The sequence below is a fragment of the Acomys minous genome (assembly GCF_964271855.1).
Source record: "Acomys minous genome assembly, chromosome: 9".
NCBI lineage: Eukaryota > Metazoa > Chordata > Mammalia > Rodentia > Muridae > Acomys > Acomys minous.
In genome coordinates this window covers 86,329,426-86,344,781 of record NC_140490.1, presented here as the reverse complement: position 1 = coordinate 86,344,781, position 15,356 = coordinate 86,329,426, and the positions used below count along the sequence as shown (strand labels likewise).

At 37.5% G+C, this 15,356-nt stretch overlaps 1 protein-coding gene across 1 annotated transcript in view; it reads right to left on the bottom strand.

The window, feature by feature from the left end:
- Positions 1–15,356, bottom strand: part of LOC311605918 (uncharacterized protein) — a gene marked incomplete at its 3' end in the record, with an annotated part of 114,752 nt that overhangs the window by 46,963 nt on the left and 52,433 nt on the right. The window contains exons 2-6 of the mRNA XM_084796755.1: positions 12,750–12,873; positions 10,646–11,008; positions 9,824–10,159; positions 3,367–3,503; positions 3,208–3,249 (exon numbers count right to left, since the gene is read on the bottom strand). Of these exons, the coding sequence (XP_084652881.1) occupies positions 3,208–3,249; positions 3,367–3,503; positions 9,824–10,159; positions 10,646–11,008; positions 12,750–12,873 (1,002 nt within the window). The remainder of the gene's footprint in view (positions 1–3,207; positions 3,250–3,366; positions 3,504–9,823; positions 10,160–10,645; positions 11,009–12,749; positions 12,874–15,356) is intronic.

Here is a 15,356-nt window from a genome sequence, read left to right as displayed (position 1 = left end):
TATGACAGAAAAACAAAGGAAACAATAGAGTTAGAGAAGAACAAAGAAGGAAAAGATAAGACCCAAGAGCCCTCAATTTGGTGAGATATAGGGCCTTTATGCTAATGACAAACCCAGTGATTCATCGGAGAATATTACAGCCCATGGCATCTTATTCATTTAACATTCTAGTGGGCCAAAAAATTTGCCCATTAGTACTACTACCTTGATTTACTAGGATATTATGAACAATAACCATAGTAATAAAACAAATTAGACATAAAGTAGAAAGGTAATTAAAGAGAGGAAAAACAGTATAGATAATGTTTAAATACATTGGATGAGGATATGAATTTTTCAACCCATCAATAGAATCATTATTTCCAAATATTTGACTTCTGGATGCCACATCAAATCTAATTACCCAGTCAAACCTCCCATATCTCTCTCCAGTGAGTCAGCCTGACCTTCCCTACCATAGCTTCCCCAGCCCTCAAAGGAAGCCTGGACCTTGCATCCAAGTCCTGAATAATTCTAACCACTCAAGCCTGCATTACAATCTAACTCTAGATGTCCTCCAGGGGAAAGCCAACTATACCTTAAATTCAACCTATCTGCATCTCCCACTACAATGATAAATGTTCTACCCAGCCAGATCTACCTCGACACTCTTTCACTGGAAAAGGATGCACAACCTGTACACCAGCTCAGCCTTCACTGTATACCTGATTTCATTCAATTGACCTATATCCAATCTCTAGGGCCACAGGCCAACACAGCCTCTCTTCTGCCCCAAAGTTCCTGTCCATATCAGACACAGAAATAAGAAAAGTCCACATGACAAGATTTCTTTTCAAAAATGCAAACACTGTGGATGATCAAGTCACGATCTCCACTCCAAAATCTGGTAGGCATATAGAAAGGTTTGCTAATGATAATTAGTTTAATAAATTGTGGGAAACAACTTAAAGGAACAAATATAATCTTCATGAAATATTTCCAGGAGAAAAATTACAAAAAAAATCAAAATTCCCAAAAGTACAATTCAACAAAATTAAAAAAGAATGAATTTAAGTAGCTGAGATTAAGTAGTCTGATTGATACCTGAGAAAACACAAAATTAAGGATGATAAAAATAATTTTTTAAAACCTACACACGGAAAACTGAATTTTATACAAAAGACAATAAGTGTGAAGAGGGTTCAAACTGAAATAATTTCAAATAGAAAAATCTACCTCATCCATAAAACCTTAAGACTCAAAATATTCTCACCCACAATAAGTTTAGAGATTAAGTTGGAACAGAGTTTGAGAGAATGGCAAATTAATGACTGGCCCAAATTGAGACCCACACATGGGAGAGAGCCAACCCCTGACACTATTAATGAAACTGTGCTATCCTCACAGGCAGGCACCTAGCAAAACTCTCTTCTGAAACATGCACAGACACACAGCCAAACAGTAGGATGAGCTCTATGAGTTTTGTGAAAGACTGAGAGGGTAGATTGAGGGAGACACTGGAGTCAAGGACACTACAACAAGACATACAGGGTAAACTAACCTGGGCCAACGGAGGAACACATATTGTGAACAACCAACCAAAAAGCATGCATGGGTTGCACCTATATCTCCTACGTATATGTGGCAGATGTACAGCTGGATCATCATGTGGATTTTCTATCAATGAGAGTAGAGGCTTTCTGTTGCCTAACACTGGAACCCTCTATCTGGACTGCCTTCTCTGGCCTCAGTTGGAGAGAATGTGCTTAGTCCTGCAGTGAATTGAAGTACCTTAACAGGTTGGTACCCTTTGAGTCCTCCTATTCTCTGAGAAGAATGAGAGACATAATGTGAGAAAGGGGCATGAGGTTGGACTTGTTGGAGAAGAGAAATCAGGCTGGGATCAGACAATACAGTGATTATTATTTAACTAATTACATGGTCTAATAAATAAAGGAAAGAAAAAGTGGTATATTTACACAGTGACTACTACTCAGCTATAAAAAAAAAAAACAAGGACATAATGAAATTTGTATACAAATGGAAGAAACTATATAATATAATCCTGAGTGAGGTAACCCAGAACCAGAGAGACATTCATGGTGTGTACTCATATATAAATTCTTATTGGCTATAAAGTACAGGATAGCCATCCTACATTATACAAATCCAAAGAAGTTTAGTGACAATAAGGGCTGAAGGGATGGTGTTTGAATCTCACCCCAGAGAGAAAATAAAATAAAAACCTGAAGTGGATGGAGGGCAGGATGTTGGTGGGAGGGGGAAAGGAGAAAGGGAGATCAGGTGTGGATAGAGGGGGTTAAAGAGCTCAGAGATCAAACAGATATTAGACAGGGGTCATCTCAAGTATGGGGTAAACTCCCAGGTGTCTATGCTGGTGACCCTAGCTGAGACTCCTTGGCAGTGGGTGATATGGAGCTGAGGTGGCCACCTCCTACTTCTAGTGCAGTAAAGGAAACATAAACCCATCCACAAAACCTCAGCCAAGCCAACTAAAGACTGGACCAACTTCTATCCCATTCCAGGGGAGGGAGCCCACTTCTTAAGCTAGTAATAATCTTCTGTTATACTTGGACACAGGCAGCTAATGAAGCAATCATCTGAGCAGCCTCACCCAGAAGCTGATGAAAACAGATGCAGAGGCCCGCAAACAACATTAGGCAGAGCTCAGGGAATCTTGCGATACTCTAATTCCCATGTGTTTATATGTGTAGCTCTGGGATACAGGAAAGCATGCCACTTTTAATTACACGTTTTCATAAATAGGTGAGTGATGCTACACAATACATTATTGTGGTTGAATGAGCATTGCCATAAACCAGTGAACCAACTGACCCTCATACGGAGCATATGCCATGCACTTGAATTTCCTCCTTTTATATGAGGAAACTGGTTGGTTGCTGTATGAATTGCATAAAAGCAAGTTCCTACATACAATGGAAACCTCTGTGATGAACACCATTAGTTCATTGAGATTATTTGTCCTAATAAACATCAGCTTGGAAGAAAAATGGAGGGAATTTATCCCTATGTAGATGATATATATTTAAATGCACAATCGTGACTCTCATGAGAAGAAAAGGCAAAGAAAGTTCACTGGAAATGAACTTGTTAGGCAAGATTTAATAAGTAGAAGAGTAAACGTGTGCAATGTAAATATCTAATATTGCAGAAGAAATTGAGCATAGCCGTGGAGCAGAGACTTACCATAGAACCAGCCATGTCTTCTCCTAGGTTTTCTTGGAGTTCCTGTGTCAGGTAAAATGACCTGCTCTAGTATCTCTCCTAAGGATTCCCATACAAGTATCACCTGAGACCCCAGCACAATCAAGCCTGAAGATCCTCAGAGAGAGAGAGAAAACTCACTTCTGTCCTTGCTACACAGAAACTTATGAAAACGGGAGACAGGAAGATGGTAAGTTTATCTTTTTCTAAGTTCGAGTCAAGAACAGTTCTCTCTGGAGTCAAGACCTGTGGTAAGAGCTGTGCTTTCCTGCCAAGCTCTATGGAACACAGGCAGAGCAGGCACTGGGAAATGAAAGCTGAACTCAATTGTAAGTCAAAAGCTCTTAAAGAAGATCATGACCCTCACGTTGCTTTTACTTGCAAGGTTCATTAAAACCTTGGGGTTGCTACAAACACTAATAAATGGAAGCTGTGGGTGAAGCACAAGTGAAAGCCATTTCATCAAATGACACTAGGGCCCTAGTTGACATCCTGGGCTAACCAAGTGTTTGGGAAATGCTATGTCTCAGACCGCTTCTAAATCTTTTCTTTACCATATCTACATGAAGTAACTTGTGATATCAAGGCTTAGAGTGACACGCACAAATTTTGGGCATCCTTTTTGGAAGGAGGGAAGCACAAAATTCATCAACCCTAGACATGATTCATGAGGCATGTGGTTTTTTTCACAGTATGCTATGATACATTCTTATTGACCGATGTATTCTGGTATGTCTGAGAAGTTGATATTGGACCCTATTGTTAGGGTCCAACTTTACCTAAGTGTAACTGAAATAGAAGCCATAAGAGGGCCCCTAATAGACAACAGGGATACAGAAAGGTGTCCATGTGAATAAGAATGTATTTTTCACATGTTTCTAAGTGGTTTAAACAATATCTATAGAAGGTTGAGTGGTTCATGTGGTTGTGATAGTGGTTATGTGTATGTGTGTATATGTGTGTATATGTGTGTGCGAGTGTGTGTGTGTGTGTGTGTGTGTGTGTGAGAGAGAGAGAGAGAGAGAGAGAGAGAGAGAGAGAGAGAGAGAAGGTGTGAGGTTTCATGGAATAAGCAATAGAACATATATACAATGAAGCTGGTAAAGTGAATAGTGAATCAAGACTTTTTACATCAAGAATGGAAGAGAATCCTATAGTACAGAAAAAAGACAGGGATAATTAACTCTAATATCCTTGAGAATACTGTAAGGAAACCCATTGCTGGGGAAGCAATATAACGTTAGTTACAGATCTAGGAAGAGTCATAGTGAATAAGCCTATAAAAATGAACAAAGCTGTAAATATTCATCACAGATTTTCAAATAAAAAGCTTGTGCCATAGTGCCCAACCACCTGCACCACTCACAGACCCCTCCTGCACTACTTCTAACCAAACACAGACTTTGCACTTACTCCTCCGTGGAGTAGCCTAGTGAGTCTCTCAGTCTCCCCATAGAAGCCTTCTCCACAAGCCACCAGATCGAGGCCCAATCTCACATCCAATAAGCCACGAAGTTTTGACACTGCCTGTACTTTAGCCAAAATCAAGGATTTTTCATTGATTCCCCATACATGCAGCACCACACAAATATCTTCTGTACTGTTTACTGGATGGCAAATCTATTCAAAATTCTTATGTCCTTGTCTATAATCTAGACCCATGAGTTTCATTGACTTCCCTGTCCACGTGTTCTCCAAACAACCTCCATATCTACTCTGTGTCCAATTTTTAAAAACAGGCTGGTCTTGAAAAGCCATTTTTAAAGGAGCCCTACCATTGGGGAAGCCCATTCTTGCTTACTCTCAAATGGCATAGTCCCTTTTATGCCATATTAACATCTTTCTATGAAGCCAAGTCTACCTCCAACCCCTGCTACATGCTTAGAGCAAAAAGTAAACCCTGTATCCCAGCCCAGTTTATTCTGTCCACTTGCCCTCACCACTCCTAATACATTTTCACATTTACGGAAAATCTTTCAACATCTCTCATATGCTCCATCCTGTTCTATCCAGTCAGACTCAGAATGAACAGTAGAAGACCACATTCTCAGATACCATTACAAATATAACAATACGAAATATCAAAACCAATTCCCCAAAACCAATCAATCACATAGAACTGCAAGTGAAAGATCACTGGATGAAAACCAAATTAAAAGAAGTATGTGTATCATGAAATAATATGAGAAGTTTAAAGAGGACACAAAGAAACAGCTCAATAATTTTAAGGAAAAAATATTTAAGAAGAATATACACACAAGTGAAGCAAGATAAGGCCGATAGAAATTAAAGGGACAACGGAACCATTGATAGCCAGATTCAGTAAGGAAGGGCATAGAAATATTAAAGCAGAAATAAATGGAAATATAAATAAAATTGAATCACTATAGTTTACGTAGTAACCTCAAAGAGAGTCCTTACAAGTAAAATGAAACAGTTGGCATAATACCATGACTCTAACTATGTGTGTGTGTCTCTATGTGTGTGTGTGTGTGTGTGTGTGTGTGTGGCACTCAGACGAAGGATAGCAGGTTACCAAAAAGAGACTTGATACCCTATGAGGATATACATGGGGGGAGGTCCCCCTGAGTCACAGACATAGGGGAGAGGAGTAGGGGGAAAGCTGGAGGGAGTGAGGAAAGGGAGGATACAAGGGATTGGCTAACAATTGAGATATAATGTGAATAAATTAATTTTAAAAATAGAAGAATTTTCAAAGTTGAAAAGGAAAAAAGAACAAGTAACTTCTTTAGGCAGCATGTTAGAATTACACCCAGCTTCTTAGTCGCAACTCTAAAACCCAGAAACATCTAGACAGGTGATCTTCAGATCTATGATACCAAAGACAGGGCTCAGACTACAATGCTCAGCAAAACATTTCATCACTATGGATGGTAATGACCATAAAAAACATGATATTCTGTGAAAAAGTCCCATTAAAAAATATATCTAACTACATGTCCACTACAGAAGGTACTAGAAGGAAACTCCACTCTAAGAGGGTGAGCTACACCACTGAAAACACATAAAATGAATAATCTTATACCAGCAAAACCAAAACAAGGAAAGCACAAACTGTACACACACACACACATTCATAAACATATACACTGTACCAACAACAGCAAAATAACAAGAATTAACAATCATATGTCATTAATATCTCTTCAGTATTAATGAACTAAATTTCTGTATCAAACGAACGAGGCTAATAGTATGGAACAAAAACTAGGTCTATCCTTCTGCTGGATATAAGAAACACAACTCAACATCAAAGACAAATATTAACTAAGGCTAAAGAGCTGGAGAAAGATTTTGCAAGAAAACAAACCTAAGATGCAAGCTGACACAGACATTCTAATGTCAAACAAAATAAACTTCAAGCCAGATCAATCAAAGAAATTAGGAAGGAGACTTCAAAGTCATCAAAGTAAAAACTCATGAAGACAACATGTCTATTCTTAACATCCATGACCCAAATGCAAGGGCACTCATGTTTGTAAAAGAAACATTGCTAAAGACTAAAACACACATGTATCCTCCACATTGATAGTAGAAAGTTCAATACTCCAATTTCACCAATGGACAGGTACTCAAAACAAAAACTAAACAGAGGAATGGTGGAGCTAAAAGATGTTACAAACCAAATAGACTTCATAAACATGTATTGAACATCACACACAAACACAAAAGAATATACTTCCTTCCTAGTACCTAATAAAACTTTCACCAAAGTTGACCACATACTTCATCATAAAGGACAGCTCAACAGCTGTTAAGAAAAAAATGAAATATCCTCCTGAATCATAACAGAACCCCATGGATTACAGCTAGATTTCCACAAGAATAGAAAGCCTACAAAGTCACGGGTACTGAACAACTCTTTAATGAGTGACTACTGGGTCAAGAGAAAAATAATGAAATTTAAATCTTTCTAGAATTCAACGAAAATAAATACAACATACAAAACTTATGGAGCACAAAGAAAGCAGTGCTAAGAAACTTCATAGCAGTAAGGACCTATATGTAAAAATGTCATACAACTAATATAGCAGCATACCTGATGATCGAGAACAAAAAGAACCAAGCACACCCAGGAGGAGTAGATGACAGTAAATCTCACTGAGGGCCTAAATCAGTAAAGCACAAATAGAGAGAACAATACAAAGAATCCATGAAAAACAAAAAGCTGGTTCTTTGAGAAAAGCATCAAGATGGACAAACCCCTTTCCAAACTAAACAAAAGATTGAAGGAGAACATCTAAATAAAGAAAATAAGAAATTATTATGAGTACATAACAACAGACACTAACGAAATCCAAACAATCATTAAATCATACTTTTAAAACTTGCAGCTCACAAAACTGGAAAATATGAAAGAAATGGTAGGTTTTCTTGAAAAGCACAACTTACCAAACTAAAATCAAGATCAGATAAACAACATAATCATATTCCCTAAAGAAATGGAAGCAATTACTAAAAATCTCCCCTTCCGTTGGGATCCCCTGTAGCCCCATCACGTCATTGATGGCTCCATTCTCTTCATCACCCTACATTTGTTGTTTAAGTGTGCCACCCTTTATATCTAGTTCTCTGACCCCAACAAAATCCAACCATTTTTCAGATTAATCACTAACACTTCATTTTCTTTCACTCAATATGCCTGATAATGTACATGTTTCTTATTAATATGCAGTTGTTTTTGCATTTAAATCACAGTAACCTTATCTGTGTGTCTAACAATATGACTCAGGAGCTCATATTGGTTCTAACTTCTAGATTCTGACTATAGGTCACTTACTTTAGGGATATTGAAGTAGACTGAAATGAGGAAACGGGTTTCCTGGTGGAACAAAATACGATGTGCACAAGGAAGTAGTGTTACATCAAACCTCATCACAAAGTTCATGTTCCATATTCTGTGAAAGCACATTCTATAGATAAGATACATGTGGTGTCTTCATGACCAAGGATCTGACGTGGCCTACCTCATGCAGATAACTTGGGGGCATTCTATGAGCTGTTAGCCAACTCTAGTCCTTGTTGTGGAATCTTTGGAGATCCCCTGGGCATTCAAGTAGTACGAACGTCACCTCAACTATGAGGAGCTCTGCTCTTCCTTGTGGAAGGTTGGTATGGCCTGGCACTCACAAATAATACAAAGATTCCAAGGAACGGCTATTTTCTACCTCCACGAACAGCATCAGGGCAGGACACAGCTTCTACATCTTTCTCCATGAATTGGTAAATCTGCATGTTTAACGTTCCTGGTTTCATTGTGATTCCTATAAATTACATTTCTACCTTCTACATTCCTTCCCCCAAAGCCTACTATGTACAGCACCAAATTCTTTCTCAAGTTTATGGCCTCTTTCTGTTCTCCATTCGATTGCAGCATAAATGCGTGTGTGCACCTGTGTATGCATACATATATTCCTAAATATATCATTTCATAAATTATATATATACACACATATATATACATATACACATATAGATGTACGTGTGGGTATATATGTATATATACATGTAACTTATGGATTATTATCTATGACTGATCATTTTGTACTGGACAACAAACTGGTCTGCTCCTCTCTAAAGAACACCACTGCTCTCCCTCCATGCTTTCCTCAGGACCTATAGTTATTTACATAAGAGTCTTTTCCTGTAGGATTTTCCTCAGCCAGTTTGACAATCCAATTGTTCTTAACCATCTGTCTCACACAGGCTTGAACTTCGGTGATACAATTTTTTAAGTACTTTTATTCTATTTCATGATATATATTCAATGGACTTTGCTGTCCATGGAAGAGCAGATAGTAACGATTCCCTGGCAGTTCACAATAGACTCTCATCGAGAAATTAAATAAGTACATAAAAATTGATGGAGATATGTAACATTTTTATTGTGTAGACATACATGATTTTTAAAAAGCAGTAAATTGTATGCAATCAAAAACACTAGCAGGACAATAATGTTTACATAGAATATAATCATATTGTACAAATAAAACCGTCCCATCCTATATTATATATAAAACTCTGGATTAATTTTGACATAGTCTGGGGTTTTAATGCAGTTTCTTGGTATTCAGGCAAGAAATGATATTGAATAAGGCATTTATGATGAAAACATTTTCTTACTAGTAATTTTTAATAATTGAATAATTGTATCTCAAACATTATAGCATAAATAGTACAATTTCCTACAAATCTTTGACGACTATAAAGTCCATGTCTTTACAGGAGACACGTTAGAATGCTTATAAATGCAGAGCAAGTGTAAATTATCCTGGGCACACTTCCCTAGTATTGGCTAGACTTCGAAAATTGATTGAACGCATGGAATCTTTGTAAATACATGATCCTTTGAAAACTAGTACTGTAAATTACTGTGTGATATACTAGGGGATTTTATGAAGTTTACCATTTACATGAATTTTCTGATGTCTTTTAAGAGATGAACTTGTGACAAAGGATTTCTGACATTCTTCACATCTGTAAGGCTTCTCACCAGTATGGATTCTGTGATGAGAGTGAAGAGTTGAGAACTGGGTAAAGCATTTGCCACATTCTTTGCATCTGTAAGGCTTCTCACCAGTATGGATTCTGATGTGAACTTGAAGATTTGACAGACAGGTAAAGGATTTGCCACATTCTTCACACCTATAAGGTTTGTCACTAGTATGGATTCTGGTGTGACGTTGAAAACTTGAAGGCCAGCTAAAGCATTGGCCACAATCGTGGCATCTGTAAGGCTTCTCACTAGTATGGACCTTTTGATGAACATAAAGATTTGAGACATGCTTAAAAGACTTGTCACATTCTTTACATCCATAAGGCTTCCCACCAGTATGGATTTTGTGATGTGAATGAAGAGTTGAGACCTGAGTGAAGCATTTGCCACATTCCTTACATCTGTAAGGCTTCTCACCTGTATGGATTCTGTGATGAGAGTGAAGAGTTGAGACCCGGGTAAAGCATTTGCCACATTCTTTACATCTGTAAGGCTTCTCACCAGTATGGGTATTGTGATGAGAGTGAAGAGTTGAGACTTGGCTAAAGCATTTGCCACATTCCTTACATCTGTAAGGCTTCTCACCTGTATGGATTCTGTGATGAGAGTGAAGAGTTGAGACCCGGGTAAAGCATTTGCCACATTCCTTACATCTGTAAGGCTTCTCACCAGTATGGGTATTGTGATGAGAGTGAAGAGTTGAGACCCGAGTAAAGCACTTGCCACATTCTTTACATCTGTAAGGCTTCTCACCAGTATGGATTCTGTGATGAGAGTGAAGAGTTGAGACTTGGCTAAAGCATTTGCCACATTCCTTACATCTGTAAGGCTTCTCACCTGTATGGATTCTGTGATGAGAGTGAAGAGTTGAGACCCGGGTAAAGCATTTGCCACATTCTTTACATCTGTAAGGCTTCTCACCAGTATGGATTCTGGTGTGATCTTGAAGATTTGACAGACGGGTAAAGCACTTACCACATTCTTCACATCTGTAAGGTTTGTCATTAGTATGGATTCTGGTGTGAGCTTGAAGACTTGAATGACGGGTAAAGCATTTGCCACATTCTTCACATCTGTAAGGCTTCTCACCTGTGTGGACCCTTTGATGAACAGAAAGATTTGAGACATGCTTAAAAGACTTGTCACATTCTGTACATCTGTAAGACTTGTCAACAGGATGGATTCTCTTGTGATCTTGTAGTTGAGTGAGGTGAAAAGGATTGTCCACATTCTTCACATTCCTAAGGTTTGTTCCCAGAATGGGTTCTATGGTAAACATAAAGATATGCACATGGTTAAAAGATTTGCCACATTCTTTACATTTGTAAGGTTTCTGTCCAGTATAGATTTTCTCGTGTTTCATAAAGTTTGAGTAATTCTAGAATTACTCTTCACATTGTATACATGTGTAAGATTTCTTTGCAATATGAGTAATATTTGAGGATCTCCAGAAATATTTTCTACAGTCATCATATTTGCAGGAGATCATCCTATGATGAATGTAAGGGTGTGTTCTCTGAACAGAGAACTCTCTAAAGATGTGCCACATTCCTTACATTAGTTTGCCTTCCTTCTGAGACTAATTCTCTTGTGCCTAGTGAGGTATGAAAATGTGTTGAAGCACATTCCACGTACCTTGTAGTTGTACAGTCTCTTTACAATAAACATTCTTATCACTAGTGAGAAATTTAATCTCCTGAAGAGTTTTCAACATGGCTGCTATTTACATGGCTTTTCTCCAGTATGTAATTTGGATAAACAAACTTAAAGGAAATGAAAAGATATTCTTTAAGATTTGTGTATCTGTGGACTTCTTTCATCTGACTTGAATGATTTTGAAAAAGATGTTAATATGAAAGAAAGATTCCATCACATATTGACACTTGCAAAATTTTGTTTCAAATATACATATTTATTCATTCATTTATTTATCTCCCTTGGTTTAATGACTGAATGACCCCTTTATATATTTATTACATTCCCATCTATTTGAATTTATTCTAGTAATGCATCTTCTGTACCAGTCAGTTTTAATTTTTATTAAGATTTTTGGATCTTGTCATGCAGGCAGGCACAGAAAAAACTGTTTCTTGTAAGCAAAGTCTCTTTACTCTGAACACATTTGTGATGATTCAGTGGAAAAGCATATGTATTCTGTGTATTATTGTGTTTTTAATACTGAGCAGACACATATTCTGAGTCATCGTCTTCAGAACTTGCCTTTACGTGGTTAAAGCTGTAAGGCCAAAAGTGCCCATTAAAAGAACTGAACAATATTCCTTCAGCTTCTATTGTATAGAGTAATTAATGGAGTGTTCATGCTAATTATAAAAGAATTCTTCTAATTAAGAGAATATCACCTACTACTACCATTCTTCTAACTAATATTACTTTAGTAAATTTATTCTGGATATCTTATTGCTCTACACACCAATTATTGAATCACTGAGTCTTCATCATGGAGGCTTCTGACAGAACTTGACAACTAAAAGACACACCCACCAGTATCATGCAGCAGACATGAATATATATATGTATATATTCCAGGGATTCTCAATGCTGTGTTAAAGACATGATAACAAAAGATAGCAAGGATCAGAGGAGATGGATGATGAAGATAAAACAGTGTGTTCTGTATAACAGTGCACATATAAACTCAAGTGATTGTAAGTGCATGCATAATACTTGAGCAAGGTCACCTTAAAGGAAAATCCCAGCATGTAATTGGGAGAAGAACATGGAGCACCTCTGCTTCCTGAGAAGCTTTTATCATCTGAAAGCCTCTGACAGAAGGAGAACACTTTTTCTTCTTGGTGGTGGTGTTTGTTTGTTTGTTTGTTCATTTAAGAACAACATGAAGTTGTAGAAAGTGTTGTGATCTACACGGTGAACCTATTAGTTTTTTAATCAGAATGAGAAAGTTATGTCAATAATTCAACAGACTTGTGAAACATACTGAAAGGAGACAAGTAAATAAGGAATCATTTTAAAAACTGCTCTCACTCACCAAGACCAGAATTTCTGTAGTTCTCCAAAAAGACATCGAAATTGAGAGCTCTATGTTCAGAGTCCAGGCATTCTCCTTCCTCCTGAGAGAAGTCTCTGGCCACACCATCAAATGTCACATTCTCCTGTCATGAAAGATAACTGTTTTATCATGGGGCCAGACGTAAAGGCCGTTACTACAATAATGAAAACATGACTTCATTGTAAAACTTCATCTGTTTTATATAGCCATTATACTACAAGATGTCCTCTAAACCACCACCTATACTAACAACCCTGTGTGCTAGAAAGATGAAAGATAATGTGATGTGTGACCAACATAAGCTACAGAGCACAGGATCACATGAGGTGTGTATGTGAGGGCAGACTTTCTTCATGTACAGTTGCATGTGTACTTCTTCATTCCCTGACCCAGGTGTCATTAAGTAAACCGTTGTTTACTTAATGTTAAAACTCTTCTCCTTTATAAACTTACACTAGCCCTCCAAGTCTTATCAAGACAGCATGTGTCCTCTTCTTCTGTGACCTGCTAAGGAAACAACTCCATGGGACAGTAAACAAAGAGACGCCATCAGAGTCCCTGGCAGGGAAAGCTCCTGCTCCTTTTACTAGCAATCCACTATGGAGATTGAGCTGCCTATCAGCTACATCTGGTCAGGGGTCTAGGTCCTCTCTATGCATGGTCCTTGTTAGGAGTATAGACCAGATTTGTTGGCGCTGCAGGTCTTCTGGTGGGGCTCCTTTCCCACCCAGGTCCTTCTATTCCCCCACTCACCCATAAGACTCCCTTCCATCTCACCAAAGTTTGGCTGTGACACTCACCTGTTACTAAATTCCCTTACTGGGTAGAGACTTCTAGAGATCATCTATGGTAGGCTTCTGTCACTTTCCCTCTCTTTAACAGATTCCAGTGTCTAGTTGCCATTCTGAATGAGAATTGAGCATCCTGCGCACTGCCCTACTGCTTACTAGGCTTCTGTAAGTATGTGGATTTTACGATGCTTAATCTCTATTATATGGCTAATATAAGCTGGTAAGGGAGTATATATCATGCCTCTCATCCAGGATTACTTCACTCAAAATGATATGTTACAACTCAATCCATTGGTCTTCAAACTTCATGATGTCGTTGCTTTTGATAGCTGAAAGTATTCCAAAATGTAAATGTACTACAGTACACTTATCCATTCTTCCCTGGAGAGACATCTGAGTTTTTCCAGTTTCTGACTATTACAAAGAATAGAATAGCCATTCTAATATCTAACTCAATAGTTTTGCAACCAAAGTTATTCAAAAGATATGGGAAACAGCATCTCTTCTCCACCTATTAAAGAAAATATCAATCAAGATGATGTCTCAATTCTAAACATCTCTTCCCTACAAGGAAGGGCAGCCACATTTGTAAAAGAAAGATTACTAAGGCTTAAATCACATGTTAAACACAACACATGAAGAGTGAGAGGCTGCAACATTCCACTCACACCAACGGACAAGTCGGTGAGAAAGAAACTGAACAGAGAAATAAGGAAACTAATCAATGTTATGACTCAAAATGGCCTAATAGTACAAAATATTGCTCAAAACACAAACCAATAAAACTCTTTGTAAGCACATCAAAAAACCTTGGTCCAATGGTGATTGTATATTTGATCACAAAAAAAAAGCCACAAGAGATACAAGAAGTTAGAAATAATCCCTTCCATCCTATAAGATGACCATAGACTAAAGCTGGACTTCAGCAACAATGTGAAGCCTAAAAATCTCATGGAAACTCAACAACTCTCGACTAGATGATCACTGTGTCAAGGAAGAATAGAGAAAGAAATTAAAGATTTTAAATTATTCAGTGAAAATGAAGACACATTAAAAATTTAAAAAGAAAATAAATGAAGGTATAATGTCACCAAACTTGTGGAATACAATAAAATCAATGGTAAGAGGAAAATTCATAGCATTAGGAAACTTCATGCTACAAAGAAGTCATGAAAGTAAAAGTTTATTTTTTGAAAATCCAACAAGATAGACAACCTCTTTGCCAACTAACTAAAATACAGCTAGATACTATCCATATCAACAAAATCAGAAATGAAAAGAGGGACATAACAACAGACATGGAGGGAACCTAAATAATCATTAGGTCTGACTTTAAAAGTTGTACTCTACAAAACTGGAAATTCTAAATGAAATGATTGTTTTCCTTCATAGAATCAAGTTATCAAACTTAAATCGATATCACATTAACAAAAAAAAAATAATCCCATACACACTAAGGGAATAGAGGCTGCCATGAAAAGTATCCCAACCAAATGAAGCCATGGGCCAGATGGTTTTACAGCAGAATTATTCCAGATATTCAAAGAAAAGATAATACCAATACTTCTTAAACTATTCCAAAAATTTAAAATAGAGGGAACACTAAAATATACTTTCCATGAGGCAAGAGATGTGCAGCTACTAAGTCACACAAAGACTCAAAAAGAAAAGAAAATTTGGCACAATTTCCCTTATGACAACTTCAACAACAAAAACAACAAAAAGCCTACACATAGATGGAAACTAAACAACGGTTTACTTAATGACACCTGGGTCAGGGAATGAAGAAAGAAAG